At 50.8% G+C, this 23,581-nt stretch overlaps 1 protein-coding gene across 2 annotated transcripts in view; it reads left to right on the top strand.

Annotated features, from left to right (window-relative positions):
* QKI (QKI, KH domain containing RNA binding) overlaps positions 1-6,425 on the top strand; it is a 146,542-nt gene extending 140,117 nt beyond the window's left edge. For both annotated transcript variants that reach the window (XM_054595379.1, XM_054595361.1), the window contains exon 8: positions 452-6,425. In XM_054595379.1, the coding sequence (XP_054451354.1) occupies positions 452-468 (17 nt within the window). In that variant the 3' untranslated portion in view covers positions 469-6,425. The remainder of the gene's footprint in view (positions 1-451) is intronic.
* Positions 6,426-23,581: the final 17,156 nt, after the last annotated feature.

The raw sequence follows: 23,581 nt of genomic DNA, 5'->3' as shown, positions 1-23,581 counted from the left end.
GCATCTGAGAGAATACTAATGCTTAATAGCAGTCAGATCCTGATAACTGCACTGACTGTTTGAAAATTCTGTATACCGACCCTAGTCATTGTCGTCGTTCTCCAGTTTCCTCCATTGAGCTACTAACTGTTAGTTGTTAGTTATATTTTATTTCTATTTTTTCCTGTTAACCGGTTGTTTTTTCTTTTTGTTTTCTTATTTTTATTTTTATTTTTTGTGGGAGAGGGCTCTCCTTCATATGTTCAAATCATGATATGAAATTGTCATGATTTTTATTGTATTTTGTAGATGGTGTCAATCAGTTTGTCAGAATTACACATGCTTTTTTTTTTTTTATTAGTTGTGATTAGTTTTTCATGTTGTCATTAAGCCGTCACTAGCTGAAACTAATCTCTTCTCTATCTTTTCTTTTCTTTTTTTTTTGTTTTGTTTTTTGTTTCTAACCACCCAGCCGCCACCGGCAACTAACCTATGACCTTCTGACCTCTGAACTCTTCACCCAATGATGACCTGACCATGCCTGCCTGCTGATCAGTTAACTGGTAATCGCCTTTGCTTGCCTGTCGTCAGTGCAGCGAGCTGAGGCACTTGTCCGTTCGTCTTACCATCTAACCAAACAAAAGACAAAGAAATTGGTGTCCTCCAACTCAGCTTTTGTTTTGTTTTGTTCTGTTTTTCCTGTTTGGGTGAAAATGGTTCTAGAACCTGCACTGAATAGTAGTAAAGCAATAAGGCCCAACCCATGCCACAGCACTGATCACCTTTCAATGTCCCGCCCCAAGCGAACGGTAAGAAGGCCTCACTGCAGGAGGGGAGACAGGTGGCCCTGGACTGCTCGGGGACAGGCAGTTACTGTGAGAGACTTCCTAGGGACCCTCCCTCCTCATGGCGAGTCCAGGCTCTGAATGTACTGTGCGGTGATGCATCATGCATGAACCTTTGGTCAGGGATGTCGCTGGTGAAGGGGTTTCAAAAGTATTCAGAATTTGATGCGCTGTCCCGTCACCGCGGCGCCCTCGCAGGGTGGCCGTGGCGGCCTTTTCGGTGTTGCCTGCCAACATTTGAAGTATCGGAAGTGTGTGCCATGAGAGAAAAGCTTAAGGAATTTCGAAAAGTAGTACAAAGAACAAAACTGCAACACTATTTTTAAAAAGATAAATATCTGAGTTAAAATTACTAAACCTTTATTTTACAGCTCCTTAAAAATATACGAGAACAAGGTACATGCATTATGTGTCACATTACTGGGCAAACTGTTCAAATATTTTTTTTAAACCTCCCTGTATAGAAAAAATCATTAAGGATGTAAAAGCCATGCTTGCCTCTTTGCTGTATACATGTAATGAAATTGTAGATAAAGTGTAGTGCATTGAAACAATGAACAAAAAGTAGATACTTTTACTATACAAGGGTGCTGGTGCAGAAAAAATATATATATTTTTGGAAATGTAGCATTTTATACTTTCAAGTGTTATAAAAAAAAAGAAAAAGAACAAAGAAACCCTTTATTTCATTAAATGATTTTTTCTGGTGGTTGTCAAGAAACAAAAGACCAAAAGAGCCTTTTTGTCTTTCTTTTTTATTTTTTAAGTATTGGAATAAGTCTAAAGAAAAGGAAGTGCCTTATTTTTCTTCATGGTCATTCAGTCAAGTGTCTCGTAAGATCAGCTCCTCCCTCAGAATACAAGTTACTGCATGTTACTCGGCCGCCCAGTATGTGAGAGCAAATAGGAGGGAGAGAAATGAGTTGGTTTGAATTATATATTTTTTTGCCACGTTACCTTGATACAAATTTGCCAAATCTGATACTGTGAAAAAATTTGATAATTTTTCTATTGCCTGACACATGTTTTAAAACATCATTCTTTTAAAATCGTAATTGATTGCTTTTGATTATTGCAATATTTAATGTTACCCCAAAGGACTCTGAGATAAAAATTATGTGTGATTTGAACATCAGTTTACAGACAAAATTAGAGCTTTATTTTATTCAGATACTAGGGTGTATGTTGAATATCTTATTATTTGAACATTAATATTATACTTAGCAAACGTCTTCACAAAAAGTAGTCTTCTTGATTTCATTCTGGAAAACAGTGTTGTTGAAACGGCCCGGACTTTGATTTAATCAGACTTCTTCCTGCCTACCAGGTCACGTGGGTGGTCCACCCCCCTTGCTAATTTTACTTACGTAGGCTGCCCCCCCCCGCCCCCACACACATTTTTTTAAAACTTTAAAAGAATGTGAAAAACTAGCTTCGGTGTGCATGTAAATACTCAACTACACATGAGTTGAAGCTTCAGTCTCTCACGAAGCTCAGTTAGCTGTAGTTGAAGTGATGTGTGCACAGAGCCTGCGTCTCTCTAAACACTTAGTGATCATCGGCTGCTCAGTACCAGACGTGGCAAATATCAAGGGCAGTGGGTCCCCAGCTCCTCAGCTCGTTCCCTCGAACATACCTGCACAGTCAGACGTGAGCAGTGAGCTCAGCTCAGCAAGCACCTTCGCGGGGACCTCCTCCGTCACCGGTCTCGCTCGGAAACGTTTTCAGTTCATTTACTATGCAATAGACATGCGTTGTTTTGTAGCAGCCAGCTTTGGTTTAACGTGCCGCTGCTTTGTCTTTCTGTTACACATACAGCCGTTTTGATTTATTTACAATATATGCTGTGCCATTTTGATTTTTTTTTTTTTTTGTTTGGTTGATTGAATAAATTTGCGACACTCAAACACTTGAGGTGATAGTAGTTTAAAAACAATACCAGTATTTGATCCAGTTTCATCTCAACTGTGTTATACCTGGACATTTTAGATATTTATCCAAGGTCTTTTATGGGGAAGAAAGTAAATGTATGAAACAGAGGCGTGACACTTACGAGTGATGTTGGTTGGCTCTGAGCAAACTTTTGAAAACTTAGTTGAAACAATTTTGGATCAACTGAAAATAAGCATGACTTTTGAAATCTCTGAATGCCTTGGTTCTCAGTATTATCATTCTTTATTGAATTTATTTCTTATTAAAATATGTAGTTTTTAAGACTTTTTTTGACAGTATTATGTAATTTTCTAGCGTGGGTAGATGGGAGTGTCGCTTGTATGTTACCGTACAGCTGACATGTATTTTGTCTATTCTTTATTATCTTAGTAGTTTCATGCTATGTATGTACCATAACCAACCTATTGCCTATGAGAAACATGTAAGATAATGTATTTACAGCCATTGTTACAAGTTTATAATGTATTTTTCTATCTTGTTTTATATGTATGTTATATAACATTCAAAAAGAATTTTTTTCTTGATTGAGAAAAGGATACAAAATGCAAAATCCACAATTTTGATAACTGAAAATTGCCAATTGTTTTGCAGTACTTTATTATATTGGGTGTCTTGTCTTTCTTGGGCTTTTTAGTTAGCTAATGAATGAATACATTAGATATTTTTGGGTTTTAGTTGGGATTTTACATAGCTTGCATTTTAATTCTTTGGTTCTTTGCTGTTTCTATTAACCCATGGCATTATTTTAATAAATGTTATAATACCAACCTACTAACTCTGGACTATGTCTGTTTATTAACCTTTACGTGTTTAATTAAAACAAACAGAGAAAGACAAAAGAATGTAAAGTCTTCAGTTACTGGACTAACCCTGAGGAACGTGACCACAGATAACATAGCGTGACTTGTTTTTATGTTGTGTGTCAGCTGACAGTGCCCACACTACTGTGACAGTGGCTTTGTTTATTCTGTCACTTTGAGGGGGGAGGTGCCTGTAGAGATGGGAACAAAGTAGCTGTGGTGTGAGGGGTCTCCTTCTAGTCTTGCCACTTGCCTTTCAACCTCTGCGTTACTAATTCCACACTTTCTTATTTTTCCTTCTCCAAAATAATCCCTGTCCGCTCACAGCATTAAGAGTGAAGAGATTCATTGTCATGATGCACCCCAAGACCCAGGTTGATTCTTTGTTGAACCATTTCTTTTCATTTCGGTAAGTTAGGTAACGTTAGAGGCGTTACGTGGTAAAGCAAAGAGTCAGCTGATTTCTTTTGTCGTTTTAATCGGACAGCCTCCCTTCATAAACTGGCAGCCTGCTTCAGCCTGCTGCTCCTGTTGGGGGCGCAGCGCAGGTCAAGGCAGGGGGCTCTGACTCTCAGAGCCGCGCAGAGTCAGTCTCAAGGACCGCCCCGCAGCCCCCAGCCGGCCGCAGGCGGCGGCGAGCGGCGCTCAGGCGTGCCCTCCCCTGCGGCGCAGGCAGCGTGCAAGTCAATTGGAGATTTATTAAATATTGTCATGCTTTTCTTGGCTGCAGCCTAGGTAAAGTGGCCCCTGCTTAGGAATTCTTTAGTTTAATTCTTGAAGTGCATTTTTTTATTTCACAGGTATTGCCAATTTCCTTTTCTGAGAAACAGATCTGGGTAATAAAAAATTCTTAGGATGAATTTTTGCATGCATAAACACTGGCTTATTTTTATAAATTACATTGTATTTATTTTAAAGTCTAAATTTGGGGGCTTAAAGGAGTCACATGTTACAGAAGACAAAACTATACCAATGTGCTTTAAACTAATCAGACTGTCAGAGTATTCTCATTTTATATTTATTCCCATGATATGTATGCATATATGTAAGACACAGGATAGTGATAAGAACCGATTTAATCATAACTGAGATGGTCATTTGGGTTAGATGAGTGCAGTGGTCCCTCTGATTGGGGGGCGGGCTGTTACTGCTAGGTAGCCAGGGCTTTAACCTGCGACTGAGAGCTGTTGTCGCCGTGCAGTTCCCATGTTAATAGGAATTTGCAGGTGTCTGCCAAGCTGCTAATACACAAGGGGTCCGGGTCCCACGCCACTGAAACTGATGGATTTCTATGCAGTTTACTGCACATTCTCTGAAGTCTATGAATGCAGGCTCATCTCACTCTCACGTAAGGTACTGTGTGTATAACCACATCATATCATCACCTGTTACATTGGAAAGGTTGCACAAAGCTGATTTTAAAAGGTGAAAAAAAGCATTACAAATTTCACTTTTATCCAGGCTGTAATAACATTAAACATGAAACTACTGAACTCTTAGAATGAAAAAATGCGAATCAGTTTATTGTTTTTTTACTATTTGATGGAACAATTGAAACTTAAAGCTTTCAGTTGTCAAGAAGCTGGTGAAATGAATGTACCCAGTAGGTAAGCATTTTTTCTTAGGCAAAAACGTCAGGATAAATGTAGCCAGAGAGCAGATACGCGCATGCCCAGTGCAGTTGCTTGCGTAGGCTGAGCCCGCTCGGCCGGCCGCTGGGGGGTGGGTGCGCCTGAAGCCCCCAGCCTGCCCTGAAGCCGCGCTGTGCGTGTGTGCGCACAGAGCTGGGAGGGGTCAGGCTTCTGAGGAAGCGCTCTGCAGTTCCTAGGGCACCGTAATGGGTTTCAGTGAAAAGGCTCATTACCACATCAAGAACCGTCTTCACTAGCAGAGCTTACAGCTTTACAGGAGAGTCTACACTTTCTCCAGGTTTCTTCTGGGGTGGGGGCGGGTGTTGCTTGTGTGTGCTATCCGTCTGTATTCCTTGATAACAATTAGAGTATTTACAGCAAGTGAATTTTTAGTAAAATGGAAAGGTTTTGCTAAATTAGCTATAATAGCGAAAAAACTAAGAAAGCTTTGGATTTACAAACTTTCTAAGTAGTTCAAAAGGTAATTTTTTTAACGTAGTCAAGTTTCTTAATACCTTTATTTAAAATGGAAAAGTAATTGATTTTATTTAGAACAGTCAGAATATACTCGTAATATTTGTGGTTTCTTTAATATGAAATGTAAATCAGAATGCTTTTGTTATGAATACCTGGTCCTCAATGTTGAATCAAACTGGTTCGCCCAAGCCTCGCGCGCTCCTTGCTGTGTTTCTGCTGCACTCACCGCGAGGGCTGGGAGAGGCAGCAGCGCGGGCGGCCGAGCTGGCTCCCCGCAGACGGGATGGGGAGTACAGCCAGCAGCGACATTGATTTTGCGTTGCTCACAACTGTGCTGCTCTCCTTTCTTACCAAAAGGCGCCACCGCATTGTGGAGAAAAGCTCAGCTTCCAGGATAAAAAAGTTAATTTGTCTTTTTTAACATGCTATTATTGAAGTTTTGATTACCAAATACATCTTTTTGTGGTTTGTATTGTAGTGGTGTGTGTAAGACATGTAGAATTGTACTTGTGGAAATTGTACATATGGAGAAAAGTTGAAAGAGGGTCTTCCCCATGATGTGGGTGGAGAACCAGGTCTGCCTGTACATGAACGAGTGCAATAAACCAACTGGAAAATGTGCCTCCTCCAGCCGCTTGAGCTGGATGCTGCCTGTGCCCCGCCCTCCAAAAGCTTGTGTGTAAATAAAAAACGTACATTGTCGATTTCTAATTTTTATTGATGCTTTTACTACTTAAAGTACGAGAACCTGACATTCTGGAGCTCTAACGTTGCTCAACTGGAAGGTGATCATAATGCTTCCCCTGCTTAGAGCAAGTGAGAGGGAGTCGGACATACACAGTGTTCTCAACTGGATACGAATCCAAAAAAGCTGTCATTTCTGATTGGGAAACTCAGGTACAATTTGTATGGAGTTTTGAGATGTAAGAAAGAAGGAAAGGAATGCCAAGCAAGTCGTGATCTCTGCTACGTGAAAAGGTCTAGTGTCATCCGTTTCTTCAACAAAGGAGAATTGGTTTAAAAACAACACACAGTTGCCCGTGGTTTGAAACCTTCCCGCGAGGATTTCCTGTTGAGATCCCAGTCCCACGCCTCCGTGCACCGTAGCAGCCTGAGCTCTCGCCCAGAGGCTCGCGCGTTCTGCTCCTCCCTGAGTGCCCGCGGGGACCGCGTGCGCCTGGGCAGACCCTGCTCTTTCCACGCCCTTCTCCGAGCCCCAGACCAAGCGAGCGGCCCTGCACCAGGCGCGGTGAATGTCAACACACCCAGGGAGCCGGCGCCCGCCCTCCCGTGGTGCCCGCCAGACTTCGGTTTGGCTGTCCTTTCTAAGCCGGGCGCTGCCCGGCCGGTCCCTGCCGCCCCCATTACCACACCTGGGCTGTTGGTTTCCTGAACCCTGTCCCCGCGGCCTGTGCACCTGCCTGTCCTGGTACAGAGTGGGAACTGGCAATAAACACCTCGCTGGGGCTCAAAGGGCACAGTGTGAGACACAGTTCCGTGTTTTTCCTCCTGAAAAAGCAGAAGAATATGGCTTCTAAATAAAAACTATTAGTCAATCATGATTCGTACATACATTACTCTTTAATGAGGGAGAAATGTCCGTTGCATAAATACGCAATAAACTACGCTTAGGGTGGAGCGTGTGAAGGGAGTAATGGGAGCCTCACTCTTACCTCTATAGCTCCTACATTCAGAGAAGTACTGCTTCCAAGACAGGCGCGAGCAGGGCTGATTAAAAGGAAACACGGGGGAAGTGCAAATTTAGTATAAATAATACAAACTTGAAAATGGAGTTGGTTACTACATCAACTTCATTTTTTTTTTTTTTTTTGGTCATCCTCCTAGACCCAAAAGTGATGAAATCGACAGTACTGTGCGCGGTGAGTCCCGTGTGCATGTGTGAGCCAGCAGGCGGCTCGCGGGGAATTCCGTGAGGGCGTCGGTGAGCCGGCCTGCGCGGGCCCTCAGCGGGGGGTCGTGCCGTGAGTGCCAGGCGGTCGGCTCTCCTCGCTTCCCAGCTGAATTGCGGCCTATAATCCCCATGAAGATTTCATAGGAGGAACTAGAATTGTGCTAAAATACAGAAACACCGTGGGAAAAGTTGGGTGAGCTGCATATTAGAAAAGAACTGTGTCATATTGTATCCAATGGCTTTCAAAGTCAGGTGTTTGAAAACATACTAGGAAGTAGCCCATCAGGGATCATGTCTGTCTTGTACCAAGTGTTACTCAGAGCTTAACGGGATTGGACACGTGGTGGAAATCAGATGCAATAAAACCACTTCTCTGCATATGGAAATGCATCACCTTTGTTACCACGTATGGTAAAGCCATGCGGTAAATCGATGAATGCATTAGAACCAGAAACCAAGAGGGACACACAGACACACTGAACCATATCCTTCTCAAAATGCTCCCGCGTGGCCTGGGTAGGAGACTTCGCTGTCATTCTTGTTACGGACAACCCTCAGACACGTGGTCGAGGGAGACACAAAGGTAGGAAATTTTAACCAAAGACATCTTTCATTTCACGAGTAATTTTTAGCCTTTAAAATTTCCAAGTGTTTTACCATTGCCCTTCAGTTAATGTCCAAGCACAGCTCTAGGAAGTGTAAAGGTGTGACGCCCATGGAAGGCCATAAATTAAAAACAAGTGTATAATGTGTGTCTGTGTGTTTTTATTTTTTAGACCAACAGAGATTGCTTTCCACAGTTGCACTTAAGAACCTGATTTGCCAGAAGCATCTAAGTGTCTAAAAGCTTGGTATGTCATAAAGCAAAATGCAAACAGCCTGCTTCGTAGGAATTTCTGGGCTTTGTCAAAAGGTTTATGAAGTGTATGCCCACTGTCCAAATAAAGACTTCAATTCTACATAGACATTCCAATGTACCAAGTTAATCGGGAGTATGTGTGTTTACAGAGATAAGTTAGTATCTTTATGGAGGCTGCTTCATCATTTTTTTCCTGTGGTCCTTTCATTGTAGGAAATGTCACAAATTGTTTTCTTTTGGTTTGTTTACCACATTGGCAATTTTGGCAAAGTGTCTTTGTTTTCCTTCATTTTTAAAAGGCTTAGTTTGTTAGGGCAGATTTAGATTCACAGCAAAACTGAGCAGACAGTACAGAGATTTTTTTCACATACCTGCCGCCCCTTCCCATGCATAGTCCCCCGCCCCCTTTATCAGCAGACCGTACCAAAGGGACATGTTTTTTTTTACAACGGAAGAACCTCCACAGACACAGCGTCACCTAGAGTCCACAGTTTACATTAGAGTTCACCCTTGGCGGTGTCCGTCCTCTAGGTTTGGACAAAGGTTACAATGGCATGTACCCAGCATTACAGTATCACACAGAATAGTTCCGCTTCCCTCAAGAGGCTCTGCTCTGCCCACCCCTCCAGCGCCTCCCCAGATCCTGGCAGCCACAGGTCTTACTGTCTCTGGAGGTTTGCCTTCTCCAGAATGTCTCACAGGCGGGATCTTACAGTTTGTAGCTTAATCAGACCGGCTGCTGCTTCGTACCCTATATTACAGTACCCTCCATGTCTTGTCATGGATCGATGACTCATTCCTTCTTAGCACTGAATGGTATTCCTTTGTCGGGATGGACCACGGTTTATCTGATTTACCCACCAACGAACATCTTTGGTGGCTTCCCTGTTTCAGCACGTATGAAGGGAACCACTAGAAACACCCTTATGTGGGTTTTTGTGTGGACCTAGGTTTTCCATGTCTCTGTAAACACCAGACGATTACTGGATCGCAAGGTAACAGCATGTTTAGTTTTATAAGAAATTTCCAGGCTGCCTCCCAAAGTGGCCGTTCCATTTTGCTTTCAGAATATAATAGTATGATGATTAAGGGAAAATGAAAAACAGGCATTTCAAGACTAAACTGTCAGGTACGTTGTTCCGACAGACAAATCCAACTTGGAATTTATGTGGATGTATTAAAATTCCAAGTAGGAGTGAAAGAACTCCCGAAATTGCTAAGCCTTTTTATTCACACTGGAAGTGTTCACATGGTGAGGTGTCAGCCGAATACCACGCCTGGACTCTTTCTGGACAAAACAGCTCCTCGTCTAGGACCGGGGAAGACAATAAATGTAATATAAAAACACGTTCGTTATCCAGGCCCCATGCCTGTCCACGTCTAGTAAAGCTAGATTCTTGCAAAGAAGGCAGCTAAGGGTCTGTTTATAGTAAAGACAGCTAAATTTCAATAGAAAGTTTTGCTTCTCTGTGTAGCCATAGTTGAAGTAATCCCATCTCCTAAAAGCCTAATCCGTTAAATTACTGATTAAGAAAAATACCTTTTAGGAAGCCAGTCAGGTTTGGTTGTTCGGTCTTAGGGGTTAAGAGCCCCTTCATCCATCTGTCTTCATCTCCCGGATCGGGAAGGCGTTTCTCAGGCTCCGGCAGCTCAAACCTGGCCCCCTGCCCCCCACCCCATGCCCGGTCCAGGGGCCTCTTTTCTGCCCACAGCCAAGCCCTCGGGTGATGTAGCCCCACGCGGGGGCGGGGGTGCCCTCTGTAAAAATCCATCATTAATCTCAGGAATCTTTCATGTGCCCCTGGGAGGTAAACATTGCCGGACCTAATGACATTGAAATTAAACCCCTGTCCTTTCATCCTTTTGCCAAGGTCATTGTCTGAGAAGAGAAATTTTACCTAAAAATGGCAGCCTGGCATTTAATCATAGTCTATCCACTTACAGAAAAAGGTTATTCTTTCCTAAGATTGTCCTGATCTGCGCAGGCAGAGGTGAGTGGAAATGTATCAGGCGGGTCTGAGAGGCGCTGAGTACATTTTTCCTTCCCTTTCATACCTCCCCACATTTAATTGCGATTGAAATATAAGGCTCAATAAATATCTGCTGAGGGAGTACTCGCTGCTGTCTGTCCGGTTTCCAGAGCTGACCCCAGAGAACTGTCTGTTCAAGCAGCTGACGTAGGCCTTGACATCAGCGTGGAGGCCGACCCGCTGACCGGCTGAGACTCCGCTGAGGCGTCCAGCCAGGGAGAAGGGGGCGGAGGGTGGGGAGGTGCGACCCACCTGCGGCCGAGTGTCCAGGGAGAGGCAGCCAGAGAGCGTATCCGAGCCTCCGTCTCTGAGAGGCGGCCCAGCGTCTTCTCATAGGCATCATAAAAACATGTAGAACAAAAACGTTGGTCAAAGCCCCTTAGGCGAAAGCACCTTTGGTGACAGATCGCACTGGCGAACCAGCACCCCAGTGGCCGCAGACGAGGACACAGGTGCCCAGGGAGACGTCTTCCCCAACGCGTCCCTTCGTGCTTGAAGCCCTGCGGTCGCGCCTGCCCACGCTCCCACCTCTTGGTCGCCCCAAGTTCCTCTCTCCTAATCCACGTGGACACAGTCTGCTCCACTACGGGTGGCTCCTCCCTGGTACCACATCTGTCCTTCTGCCCGGAGAGGAGGGAAAGGAGGAGGAACTGGCACGGGAGGAGGCCTGGATCTTGCCCCCAAACTGGGGGTCCAGTGGGTTCCCTAGGACAGGGCTTCTGGAAGTGTCTCCCACCATACATAGCACATGGAGAAAATAACTGAAGAGGTGACTGGGAAGCACGGAACCACAGACACCGGGTTGGCAGTGAGCAGCCGAGGGGACCGTAGTTGGAGACGTCCGTGGTCCGCGCCGGGGTGGGGAGGGGGCGATGGGACCGCTCGCTCCGGGGAAGGAGCCCAGCGCACAGCCCACTCACGAGATGAGGGCTGTTCGTCGCCTCGTCGCTTCAGAGCCTGGCCCCTGCCACGTGCGTCACAGTTTACAGCAAGTAACAGTTTTCTTTCTGGTGGTAGCAGTCAAGCTAATCCGTTTCTCCTGTGGACACAAACTGTTATCCACCAGCCATGGTAACTGCTGTTCTTGAGGCCCGGCATGTATGTTCTATCCATAAACCGTTCATCCCCTTGACCTCTCCGCCTCTGCCACCCAGTTGGCAGTTGCAAACAGTCCAGGGACGGCAAGCACAGCACAGGGACCCGAGCCAATAGCAGCGCAGTAACCACGTGCGGCGTCCGACGCGGCTCTGGGAGCACCGAGGGGAACAGTTGCTGTAGGGGATTGTCCGCCCCCTAAGCTGTACAGCTAAATCCAATGCGAAACAAAATTCAAAGAATGAAATAAACCATTGGTCACCTACTCCTGAGTCTGGACAGCAGAGCACGTTGCCAGCAGTTGGCCTCTGGGAAACTATTTTGCACCCCTGCGCACGCTGGGGAGAAAGCCGTAGAACGCTGAGGGCGTCGGAAGCTCTGAGGGGAACACACCCAGCTTCCCCCTCACCTGGCTCTGCGGTGACGCCGTTCACATTGCCAGGGATCTGCCGGGAAGGTGTCTGGGTCGGCCAGGTGTCCGAAACCCCGCTGCCCCACGTCTCTTCCAGGGAAGTGAGCCCTCCATCGAAGGTGTCCACTTGGCTTCAGGGATTCTGAAGCCACTCTGGTTTTTCTCTTTCTCCCTGGGGACCGGACTCAGAGTCACCCCTTAGCTTTGGGGGTTCAGTTCCCTTGAAGACAGCACAGTTTGCTTCGCCCCCGTGGAGTGCGCTTCTCTGTGGGCGCCGTGACCCCGTGCAGGGACCGGCAGGGCGGTTCCTTCGCGAGGTGCCCTGCGTTCCGGGCGTTTGTTTCTGAAGGAGGCCTCCGTGCAAACGCGGGTGTCGGCCGCGCAGCCCGCAGGGTTCCCAGAGCCCTCGCGCCTCCTGGGGGTTTCTCCCACCGACGTATTTGCTGCTAACACGCTGCGCCACATCTCAGTTGCACCCTAGACTGCAAAATCACGTTCGTTTAACCTAAAAGTCATTTACGGCAATGATGACTAGGGAGTACAAGGACCTCCTCCTGTAAAATCAAATTCTAAAAGTCCCTATGCCAATGTTTGAAACAGCACACAGGATACTTAAGAGCATTCTATCTGGTAGGCGTCTGATAATTTTTGCCTTAAAGTGTGAGTATTTGGGCTTCCAGAAGTAGTTCTGCCATTGTTAGAGCGACAGCAAGAATCAGTTGATCTTGACTGATTTTCTTTGACAATTCCGAGGGACGTAGAGACCCAGATGAGGACTCGGAGAGAACTGAAATCACCTCATTTTAACCACTTTGCAGAAAGCAGGGAGTGCCCAGCACCGGCTGAAGCGCACCCTCAGCACCAGGCGCCTGGTGGGAACCGCAGGGCGGCGGCAGGTGCAGGGACCTGGGTGCTGGCGCGAGGGCCGGCCCACCCCTCCTGGGACAGCCTGGGAGCCGGGAAGCGGGGGCTCGCAGAGAGCGCATTCTCATGCTTCCTTTTGGGAGGTCTGTGACCATTTGTTACCCTGTCTATTTCTCTGTATGACGTTTCATTTTGTCCTTGTCCCCAGGAAGAGGAGGACTTCTCATTCCCAAGTTCTTCCATCTAGATTTTTGTCACACGCGGTGGTGTGGTTTGGGACGATCTGCGTTTTTCAAGTATTAGCAATAAGGTGACTCCCCCCACCCCCCACCACTTTTACAGAATAAGGCGCTGGTTGCCCTGCTAATTACTGCCGTAAAGGAATTTTAGGTTAGAGGAGAGCTTGCCATCTACAGCAGCCAGACTCTGTGTCACCGACCTGCCCCAAGGGGCCCAGGGCACGGGCTTGGAGACCCGAGGTGTCGCCGAGCACCCCGTCCGACTTTAGGCACAGCCACGGTCACGCCTGGAGGTAAACGCTGCCGGACCCGAGCAGTCGGCCAACCACGCCGCGAAAGAGAACCCAAAGTGTGTGTCTCCGTATCCACATGGCACAGGCCGTTGCGGGTTTATGGCTACTGTCTGCCTGCGATCATTTTGGACAGGTGACTTGCCGTCTCGGGGTTCTGGCCCGTAAAGTGGAGGCCCAGAGTCTGCACGGGAGAGCTCTGAGGGGACTAAATGAGCTGCCATACTTGGCCGTGCACAACGCACCCTTTTTGTGCATGTATTTGAGGGAAAAATAAGGATGTTCATTACACACGGGCAGTACTAATTCTGTATTGATATAAATGGTTTTAATCGTTTTATTTATGCTTATGCGTTAAAAGTGTAACTCTAGAAAGCATTAACGATATCCGGATGTTCAAAAAGAAATGCTAAAATGCCTTTGTAGTACAAAAATCAAGTATCTAAACATAAATAAATAAGTAAATAAATAATTGGATTAAAAAATTAAAACGCCCCACAAGCTCCTGGTCCTGCTGGCGGGGGAGCCTTTGGAAGGGACGCCCGCCCGGCCCAGCCCGGGGCCCGGCCGGCCCGCGGGGGAGCCAGGTGTCGCCCATCTTCTTGACGCGTTTCACCTGCCCACCCAGGAGGTGGCTCGCCAGGACGTCACGGGGCTGCGGGGCCGTGCGGGCGGACCCCGGGCCTGCAGGTCCCCCCGGGCCGGGTCGGGGTCTTCTCCGAGGCCGAGGCGGCTTCCCTGGCGTCCTGCGTGTCACCGCCATCCTGGGACGCCTGCCGCACGTCCCGGAAGAGGATGCGGCCACCGCGCTGGTTTTGCAGCTTTAGGAGCCGCTCGGCGCCCCCGGCGTCTGTCCCCTCGGCCGCCTCAGGGAAGAAGAGGCCCAGGCCCTCCGGGGACCCAGTGTCAATGTGGAAATGGAGCCCAGAGGGAGGCAGGCGTGGGAGGCCGCGGGTGCAGGGCGACCGGGCGGGGGACGGGCCTCCCCCTCGGGGCAGTCACTCTGATGCATCTGGGCGCCCGTGGGTGTCCGGCGCCGAGGGGCTGAGGTCGACACCGGTGCCGGCTGGTCTCGGAGGCTGGGGGTGGCCGAGGTGTTTCCGAAGGTGGTGGCTGGGAAACAGCTTGGAGGGGGCCGGAGGCTGGAAGGAGGGGCGCCCCGGGTCTGTGCTGTCCCAGCGGCGGAAGCGGGAGCCGGATCGCGGGGCGCCCAGGGCGCTGTGGGGGCGCTTGCCCGCATTGCCGGTGGGAATGTAGAAATTCACAGATGTTTTGGAAAACAAATTGGCAATATTTGTTAAAATGAATATATATAAGCTCTTTGACCCTACAGCCCCACTCCCGGGTCATTTATCACAGCTCTGCTCCTAGTGGCAAAACCAAATGGAGCCAGAAGCAGGGAAATGATTGTGCGTTAGCACAGTCGCCAGGGACAGTCTGCAGCTGTTGCAAACGGAATGAACGGGACCCGTAACGGGTGGATTTGAGGGGTTTCTTACAAGGTCTCGTTGCGGGGGAGGCAATTCAGAAGACTCTCCGTACCACGATTTGCCTTTGCTAATGTAAACGGCAACTAACTCTTCGCTACACACGGACAGGCGTGCGCGTGTCGTAAATACGCGCGATGATGACCAGATGAACATAGGAAAAGTCTTTAGGGCTCTTTGTATAAGCCGTCGTTAACAGCACGGGGAGAGACCTCTTCCCTGAGCCCAGCCTGCCACCTGGACGTCCTTGCTGTCCGCAGCTGGACTCCGTCCCTTTGCCTCCCTCTCACGAGGGCTCTGCGGGTGGCATGGGCCACCTGGAGATCCCGGAGAGTCTCCCACCCCAAGGGCCTTAATGTAATCACCTCTGCAAAGTCCCCTTTTTCACGTGAGGCAACACATTCACAAGTCGGGGTTGGGCTGTGTGCACCTTCGCGGGGAGAGGCACTATTCTGTCGACCACAAAGGGGAGAGAGAGAGACCAGGAGAGGAAAGCACGAAAATTAGACCAGACATTGATAATTATGTAAAGTGATACGTGCGTATATGTAAACAAGCACTTTTTAAAGAGAAAGTGATATCTGAAATCAAATAATAGAGGAGAAAAGAGGGCGGGGTGGGGGAGGAGGAGGGAGTGAGGAGCGGAGGCAGCCTCTTCCCGGGGACGGTTTACAGGCTGGGGCCGCTCCCGCCTCTGGGCAGGCAAAGCTCTTTCATAAGAAACCATTTCAAACTTTCATTTCTCACAGTCTGAGTTCAGTTCCCTTGTGGGGAACAGAAAAGCAAATGAGGGCGTGGATGGGAATTTTTATTTTTAGAAAGTTCCCAAGGTGCCTCCTTTCCAGAGTGGAAACCAACGGTTCTGTCTTCATTATGAATCAAAATCTTTTCTTTTTTTCCCTCAAACTGCCGCTCATTGAGCGCTCTCGCTGCCTGACGCTTGCCTATCGGCAGGTGCTGGGCGGATGCCCGAGCAGCCCGCTATCGATTAAGATGGTATTGAGGAAAAAGCAGCACCTGAAATGCAATCCTTAGAGACAGAATCTTTTGGAGAGAATTGAGCTGAAATTAGACACAATACCTATTTTTATCCTCTTGAAATTCAAATTTTTCTGGAACCAAGAACAAGATTCCTGGGCGAGGCTCTTTTCTTTGTACAATTCCCAAGGAGAATAGCCATTTTCTCTCCTTCATTTCTCCTTTCTCCCACACTCGAGCCTGGACGCACTGTGACGGAGGCCGCCCACGGGCGGGCTCCTCCTGGGTCGCGGGCCTCCCCGGACAGGACGCGTTTGGGACGCGGTGGCGTCTTTCCCACGGAATCCCTCTCCTCCCGCACTCTGGCCTTCCCTTGGGGGTGACACCCCCGTTGAAAATCTATCTGCCCCCCTGATGTAGAGTTGGCTTGCAGTGGAACGGGCCCCACGTGACCCCCAGAGGGGATCAGGATGGCAGTGGGTGGAGGGGGAGGAAGGCAAGGAGTGGATGGCAGAGCCCGCAGGCCTGCTCAGCGCTCAGGGCGCAGGGGCTCGGAGGGAGTCGCAAGGCTGAACGTTCAGCAGGAAGCGGCCGTGGGAAGTTGCTTCTGCGAAGTTGCACCCGTGCTTGTGCGGGTCGAGGCTCCAGGTGCGGGCCAGGGCTCTAATTGGTCTCCTGTGCTCGGATTTTACTCAGAGTCCTAAACAGAGTCTGGGTGGACTGTGTGTGTGTGTGTGTGTGTGTGTGTGTGTGTGTGTCCTAAACCCGCAGCCCAGCTGCTGGCCGAGGTGGTCATTGGCGCTCAGCCCTTACGCAGCGCGGCCGACTACAGCCCCCATTTCTTTCAGGCCCTTCTCGGTCTCATCCATTCCACTACTTCTGGTGGGTTCAAGTGGGCTGAGGTGAAGTCCGACGGCCGGAGGAGGGACATCAGGGATCACGTGCGCCTGGAGCCCCCCATCCAGGATGGAAGTGGACAGCGTTTGGACGTAGTGATGGTTATAACCCACACCCACTTTGTTCTTAAACTCCGGTAGGGACATAGGGCGAATTTCTTCACCGGTTAGTACATGTTTAGTCCTAGGCATGAACCTTCATGTTCACTGATGCCTGTCCTTTCTCCCCTTAGGCCCACGGTCCGCACTTTGGGGCCATAAGCACTAAGTGTCTATCCTGCGTAAGCCCTTCCAAGAGCTACTATGTCCAGGTAGTTTAGTATTTTTTAACATGGAAAACACCGTTGCAGTCGTCTCTTTAATTGGTGGAAACGGTCTCAGGCTGTAGCCAGTGCGGCTTTCACGCCAAGCTGTCTTTGAGCAAGGGCATCACGATGCCACGCCAGCCCCAAATAACCACTTAGGTGACGCCACTTGGAGGGTTTTGACTCCTGGGTCATTCTGCTGTTGGAAATAAAAAATGGAAGAGGGAGAGATAAAAACCAGGTAGTATACTATAGGATATACATTTGCCAGCTGCTGAAAGGTGCAAAATTGAAGTCACCAATGGGACTACGTATAAGTCAAGTCACAGTGGGAATGGGAAAAATCACTGCATTATGTGAAACACACTGTTTAATAGCAAGTTTATCCCACACGTAGTTAACACTAGCACCCAACAGCATGCAGGATCTATAGCGATACATTTCCTTTTTTTCTCTCATGTTTCTGATAAAGGAGATCACATCAGTCACAAAATTAACTTGAAGTGGATTAAAGACTTAAATGTAAGACCGAAACATCCTAGAAGGAAACATGGGGGAAGCCCTTTGACATGGGTCTAGGTGGTGACTTTTTGGCTGTGACACAGACAGCACCAGCAACAACAGTAACAACGAGCACACGGGACATCACGAGACTGAAAGGCGTCTGCACAGGAAAAACCGAATCCAAGAAACTCTCACCAGAGTGAAAATGCAGCCGAGGGGATCGGGAACACTGTGTACAAACCACACATCTGATAAGGAATTGATATCCAAAATATATAAAGAATTCATACAACTCAATGGCCAAACCCCTCAAATAATCCAATTTAAAGATGGACAGAGGGCCCACATAGAGCTCTTTCCAGAGAAAACATGCAGGTGGCCGACGGGGACATGCCAAGGAGCTCGGCACCCCCAGCCTGTAGGGCAAATGCAGATCGAAGCCGCAGCCAGCCCGCACTCCCCACCTGTCCGAACGGCTGTCATAAAAAGGATAAGCAAGGGCACGCGCCGGCGAGACTAGAGAGGAGGGAGCCCTCAGCGCTGACGGCGGCGGTGCCGCCTGGGGCAGCCGCCGTGGGAGACGGAACGGAGGCCCCTCAGAAGCTAGAGAAGTACTACCGCATGATCCAGCGCTTCTGGGTGTTCAGCTGAAGAAAACAGAAACACTAATTTGAAAAAAATCTCTGCGTCGCCATGTTTACAGCGGCATGCTTTACGGTCACCGAGACATGGAGACAACCTCCGTGCCCAGCGATGGATGCGTGGATCAAGGGAACGTGGTGTACACGCACGGTGTAACATTATTCAGCCCGAAAATGAAGGGAATTCTGCCGCTGGTACCAACACGGAGGGACCTTGCGGGCGTCACGCTAAGTGAAATAAGTCAGACAGAGACAGATGCTTCACGATGTCACCTATATGTGGAATCTTTAGAAACCTTTGAGTTCATAGAAATGGAGAGTAAAGCGGTCATTGCTGTGAGTGGGGTGTGTGCGGGGGCGGGGTGGTGAAGGTAGGAGACCAGGGTGAAGGTCAAAAGGCACGAACGTGCACTTCTAAGATGAACACGTCCGGAGGACCTAGTGTGCCCCATGGTGACTGCAGTGAACACACTGTCTCATATGCTCGAAAGTGGCCAAAAGCATAGATCTTCCAAGCTCTCGTGACACCGAGAACAAAAGGTAACTGTGCGAGGCGATGGCGGTGTTAACTGTACTGTGATGACCATTTCGCGATCTGCACGGACAGCGAGCCATCGCCTGCACTCTTTCCGCTCACAACGTCACGTGCCCGTCACACCCCAGGGAAGCTGGGAAGAGGGAGGCTCGCACGCGGACTAACTCTATTGTCCGCAGGCCTGCGCCCGAGCTTGGAGCCTCCTCGCTGGACCCGCCCGGGGCGCAGAGGCCGAGGAAGAAGCCGGTGAATCAGAAGGGCCCGGAGGACCACGGGGTCAGCGATTTTACCGAGCCCGAGGGGCACGCCCTCCCCGCTGTGGCCCCCAGGCAGACAGGCAGCGGCTGACTCCGCACACGGCAGGGGAGGCCTTAGCTGGGCTTGGGACCTACGGCCTGTCTTTCGCTCAACTGTGGGGAATCGTCACATTAAAGCTCAATAAAAAGGATGGGGCTCATCCGAAGAGCGAAAGTTTTATCAACAAAGAGCAGGAAAGGAGTTCTCCATTTTGCTACAAAGGTTTCACCAACTCCCCATACCGCCCTGCAGAGGCGTGCGCAGCGAGGAGGAGGAAGCGGCTTTCTTGGGTATTTAACCTCCATGAGTGACACATGTGGAAGCCTGGCTGCCCGCTCACCTTGGCGGGGGGGGGGGGGGGGGCCACCGTGGCCGAGCCCCCAACCCCTGGCCTCACTCAGGGCCTGTTCAGGACCCTTTGAGACCGGCGCCTGTGTTTCCACGGGCCCCCTCGCGCCGCGCTGGTTTTCTCTCAACGCCGGCGTGTCTGTGACTGTCACCCGGTTCTGTCCCTCTCCGAGCTTTGTGGTCCGAGCATCTGGTGGGCACAGTGCCTGGGCGTGAGTCGAGCCATGCGCTGGCTGGCGGGGGCCGGAGGGCGAGCCATTCCTGGTCCGGGCCGAGGGCCGCCCCGCGCCGTCCCCAGGGGTGGGAGGAACGGCTCGTGGGCTGCCGCCACCGCCACCCCGGCGGCCAGAGCCACGCGGGCTCCGCCGGGCGAGTGGGACAAGCCAGAGCAGCGCAGATCATGGAAACCCTCAGTGATTATTTTTCGCATTTTTAAAATTAAAAAGAGTAATTACAGTTTACAGTGGACATTATTTTGTATTAGTTTTGGGTGTGCAGCATCGCGGTGAGCCTGATGTACTTGCAAAGCGGTCCCCCCAGTATTTCCAGTGCCCACCTGGCACCAGACAGCGATTAGAACATTATTGACTGGGTTCCCTGGGCAGCGCTTGGCGTCCCTGTAACAGACGCAGCGAATCTGCGCGACTCCGCCCGGCGCCCTTTCGCCCGCCCTGCCAGCCTCCACCTCCTGCCGCCGCGCCTCCGTCCGCCCTGCCTGAGACGCCTCCAGGAAGGGCCTCCCCAACCCCAGCGCAGGGCCCTTGAGGGCCCCCCCGGGGGCCGTTACAACACGGTTCAGGCCTGCCCCCTTGTCACCGGCTCCTAGGGACAGGGCTCGCGGAAGCCACGCAGCTCTCCGGGGGAGCACCGCTGGGCCCTCCGGGCGGCTGCCGCGCTGACCCTCCCGCCCACGGCTCCCCCCGCTCGCAGGCTTTGCTCAGAACAGATAAATCCGGCCCTTACCCATTCCCCTGCGCGCGTCTCTGTGATCCGCGGGCCTTGGAAAATACGGCGAGCTCAAGGAGGCATTAGAGCTCAATTAGCATTTATGTTTGTCACAGGGGCTGCGAATGTGTAATGAGATTCCAGAGCTAATGTTTTGTACAAAGCACTTAGGAGAGCCAGGATGAAATTGGCTCGGAATCCTGATGTGGTGTTTTAATTAAAGACAGTTTCTAATCAAGGGTGGAGCGCAGGCTGTTGAGAAAAATGTCAGTTTGCGGTCCAGGCTGGGAGCAGGAGCTGGGGCAGCCGTGGGGAGGCCCCGCGCTGAGGGGTGGGCGGGTGCCGATGTGCACGGCCGGCCCCCGTGGGGACCCCACGCACCTGGCTCTGCGTTGCCTGGGTGTCGGTGGCTCCGACCTCATGTTCCCGTGGGCACTAGTTGGTCAGCACTGACCAGCAGCCCGTGTAAGCGACCCGAGCCAGAGCAGAAAGGGCGGGAGCCGGTCTGCAGGGCACCTGGCGCGCTGGGCACCCCTCTGTCCCAAGGCCACTTGCCTGACATGCACAGGGCGGGGACAGGAGCAGGGGCTGACCCCCTCGGCCCGCACAGGCCCGGGCCCTCTGTGTTCAGGAAACGCCCGTCACGGTGTGGAAGGCTCTGGGGAGGGCCCAGCACCGGGGAGTAAGATCAGGACGCACGGGGACCCGGGGATCGGGTGGGACGCAGGGAGCGCTTCTGGGCTGTTGGTGCGCGGGAACCATCTCTCCGCTCCCCCGCGCGGGCTTTTTCCTGTGTAATTAGTTGAGTCGCGCCCAGAGCAGCGTCTCTGAGTGCTCACCCTGGTCACCGACCGTCCCCCGTGCGAGGTGCTGGGTCTTCTCCGAGTCTCGGCCTCAGGCTTCTGCGGACTCGGGGCTGCCTCTCCCGCTGCTCCTGCCCCTCCTTCCCTCCCGCCGCTCGGCCAGGCTCGCCCAGGCCCGTCTCCATGGGCCCCGGGTGGGAGCCACCCGTGAAACGGTGCGCGCAGACACGGCTTCGGCCTGGCCCCCGGCGCGGGGCTCCCAGCCTGGCCCCCCACCTCCAGCCGCACGCCCTGCTTGCTCCCCTACCCCGACGGCCCAGTCCCAAACCGCAGCTGGAGGGGCTCTCTAAACACAAGCCAGACCAGGCCAACCTCCTGCCCTCTGTCCTCTGCTGGCTCTCACAGCGCTTGGGGTAGCAAGAACCAGGGCCGGCCTCCTCCTGGGGCCCCACCTGGACCCCTCCTGGACCCGCCCTGGACGTCTCTCAGCTCCCAGCTGGGACCCCACTTGAGCCTCGCTGGCCCCAGCGGGGTCTCAGTTCCTCCGGCTCCCCAGGCCCCACACCCAGCTCCTCTGGTGACTGCGTGGTGCCATGCTCGCTCCGGCCCCTCAGGAGGCGTCTTCCTGACACTCGGGGTGGGGCATGGAGACCACAGCTGCTGCTGGCACCACCCAGGGCGAGAGCCACGGGTCGGGTCAGCCGAGTGGCATGGCGGAGGGGCGGGGCTAGAGGTTTCCCCTTATGGGCTGAGCAGCGAGGGCCAGGAGGGGGCAGGCAGGGGTGACCTGCGGTCAGCTGGCTTAAATCCAGGTGACAAGGAGCTTTGACGCAGAGCCCTATTGGCCACTTTGAGGGCCGTGGGCAGAGCCCAGTGTTAACGGTTCCGGCAGCTTTGTCTGCTGGTTCTTGCCCTTGTCGCTGTGTGTCGACGGCGGTCACCTCCCCTCGAAGGGGCCTGGGAGGTGGGCGGGGGACAGGGTGGCGGGGCCCAGTGCAGGAGCATTAAGGGGAACCTGTGTCGCGTGCAAAGGGCCAGCTCCTGGAGGGGTTGCGGACGCCGCTGCCCTGGAGCCGCATTAAAGCGCGTGCAGTTCGCTGAGTGAGACACGGAGACACGGGCGTCTCGCTTCTGCATGGCCACCGCGAGCAGGGCTCCCGGGAATTGTGGGTCCCTGTTATGGGATGGCAGTGATGCCCAAGGGTTTCCTCGAGCATTTGGAAACCCAGCCCCAGCTCGCCTGTGTGGCTGCCCTGGGCCTGTCCTGGACGCAGGCCTGCGCTGATGAGCTTCAAGTGTGTTTGCATGTGCGCGTCTCACAGAACAATAACCTCTGTCTCAAATAGTTTTATTAACAAACCCACGGGTCAGGTCTCTGTGTATTTGTCACAGCCATTTTATTGTGAATTATCATTAATTAACATCAGCTCAGGCCAGTTTTTTTGTGTGTGATTAGGCCTGTCGATGATAATGACGTTGAAATTAAAAACGACCGCGCCTTTGTCCCCTCCTCATCCAGGGGAGGCAAAGGTGGCGGGGTGCCCGTGGGGAGGCAGGCACCCTGGGCGCTTCACACAGGACATCGCTCGGCTAGCCGGCCCCGCCACAGCCCCACCTTCCTGCTGCCAACATCTTCGCTTTCTGGTTCCTAAAATTCTCCTGTTCCAGGAGACATTTCTGCGGAGCAAATCTTCGTCTTTCATTAAAATGCAAATTTCCCTGGGAGAGGTGCTGGCCCACTTGGATCCTTATGGCTCAGTGAGTAAGTTGGTCTCATCTTTCCTCTGAGCAGCGCCTGTGGATGGTGAGGCGGGAGGCGCTGAGGCAGGGGGACCGCGGGTGGAGGAGAGCCGGGCCCCGCGGGCCCCGCCCACGGCTGCTCGCAGCTGCCCGCGTCCCACGCCTCGATGTGCGTGCACGCCTCCATTCCGGACGTCCCACTTTGAAGCTTCACTCGTAGGGTAACATCACTTTGAAACTGTGTCTTTAATCCCACCATGTTGACTTAAATCATCATTTCTCATTTCGTCTCATTTGTATTGTTCTAATAGAGGAAGGCAAATAATTTTTCCATTTTCATGCATCCTAGTTACTAAGATTATTTAGCTGCATAAGTTAATAACAGTCTGTCATCCAGAAAACTAGTTTGCGTTTCATTTGGGGAAGAGGTTTTAATAATTATGTATAATCAATAGTGGAATTATCATTCCTGCTGATATCTGAGTCTGAGAAAGATGCTGTCAGCATGTGCTTAGAGCCATGCCATTTAGTCCACTAACGGCTCTTATTCTAATAAGCTTAATCATTTTATAGGTTTCTCTCTGATTTCATCTCCTTCGTCTTTTTATTGCTTTGCTCATGTAAACGCTTCTGTAATTTAGTTAATAGGAGGCAGGAGGAAGATACGCATTTTCTTCGCTCGCTATTAAGATGGGGTGGGTCCCTTTGGTGGCCTT

This window comes from Pteronotus mesoamericanus, unplaced genomic scaffold (genome assembly GCF_021234165.1).
Source record: "Pteronotus mesoamericanus isolate MK-2021 breed Mesoamerican mustached bat unplaced genomic scaffold, CSHL_Meso_final contig_134, whole genome shotgun sequence".
In the NCBI taxonomy this organism is placed as follows: Eukaryota; Metazoa; Chordata; class Mammalia; order Chiroptera; family Mormoopidae; genus Pteronotus; species Pteronotus mesoamericanus.
This window is presented reverse-complemented; position numbering and strand designations above follow the sequence as displayed.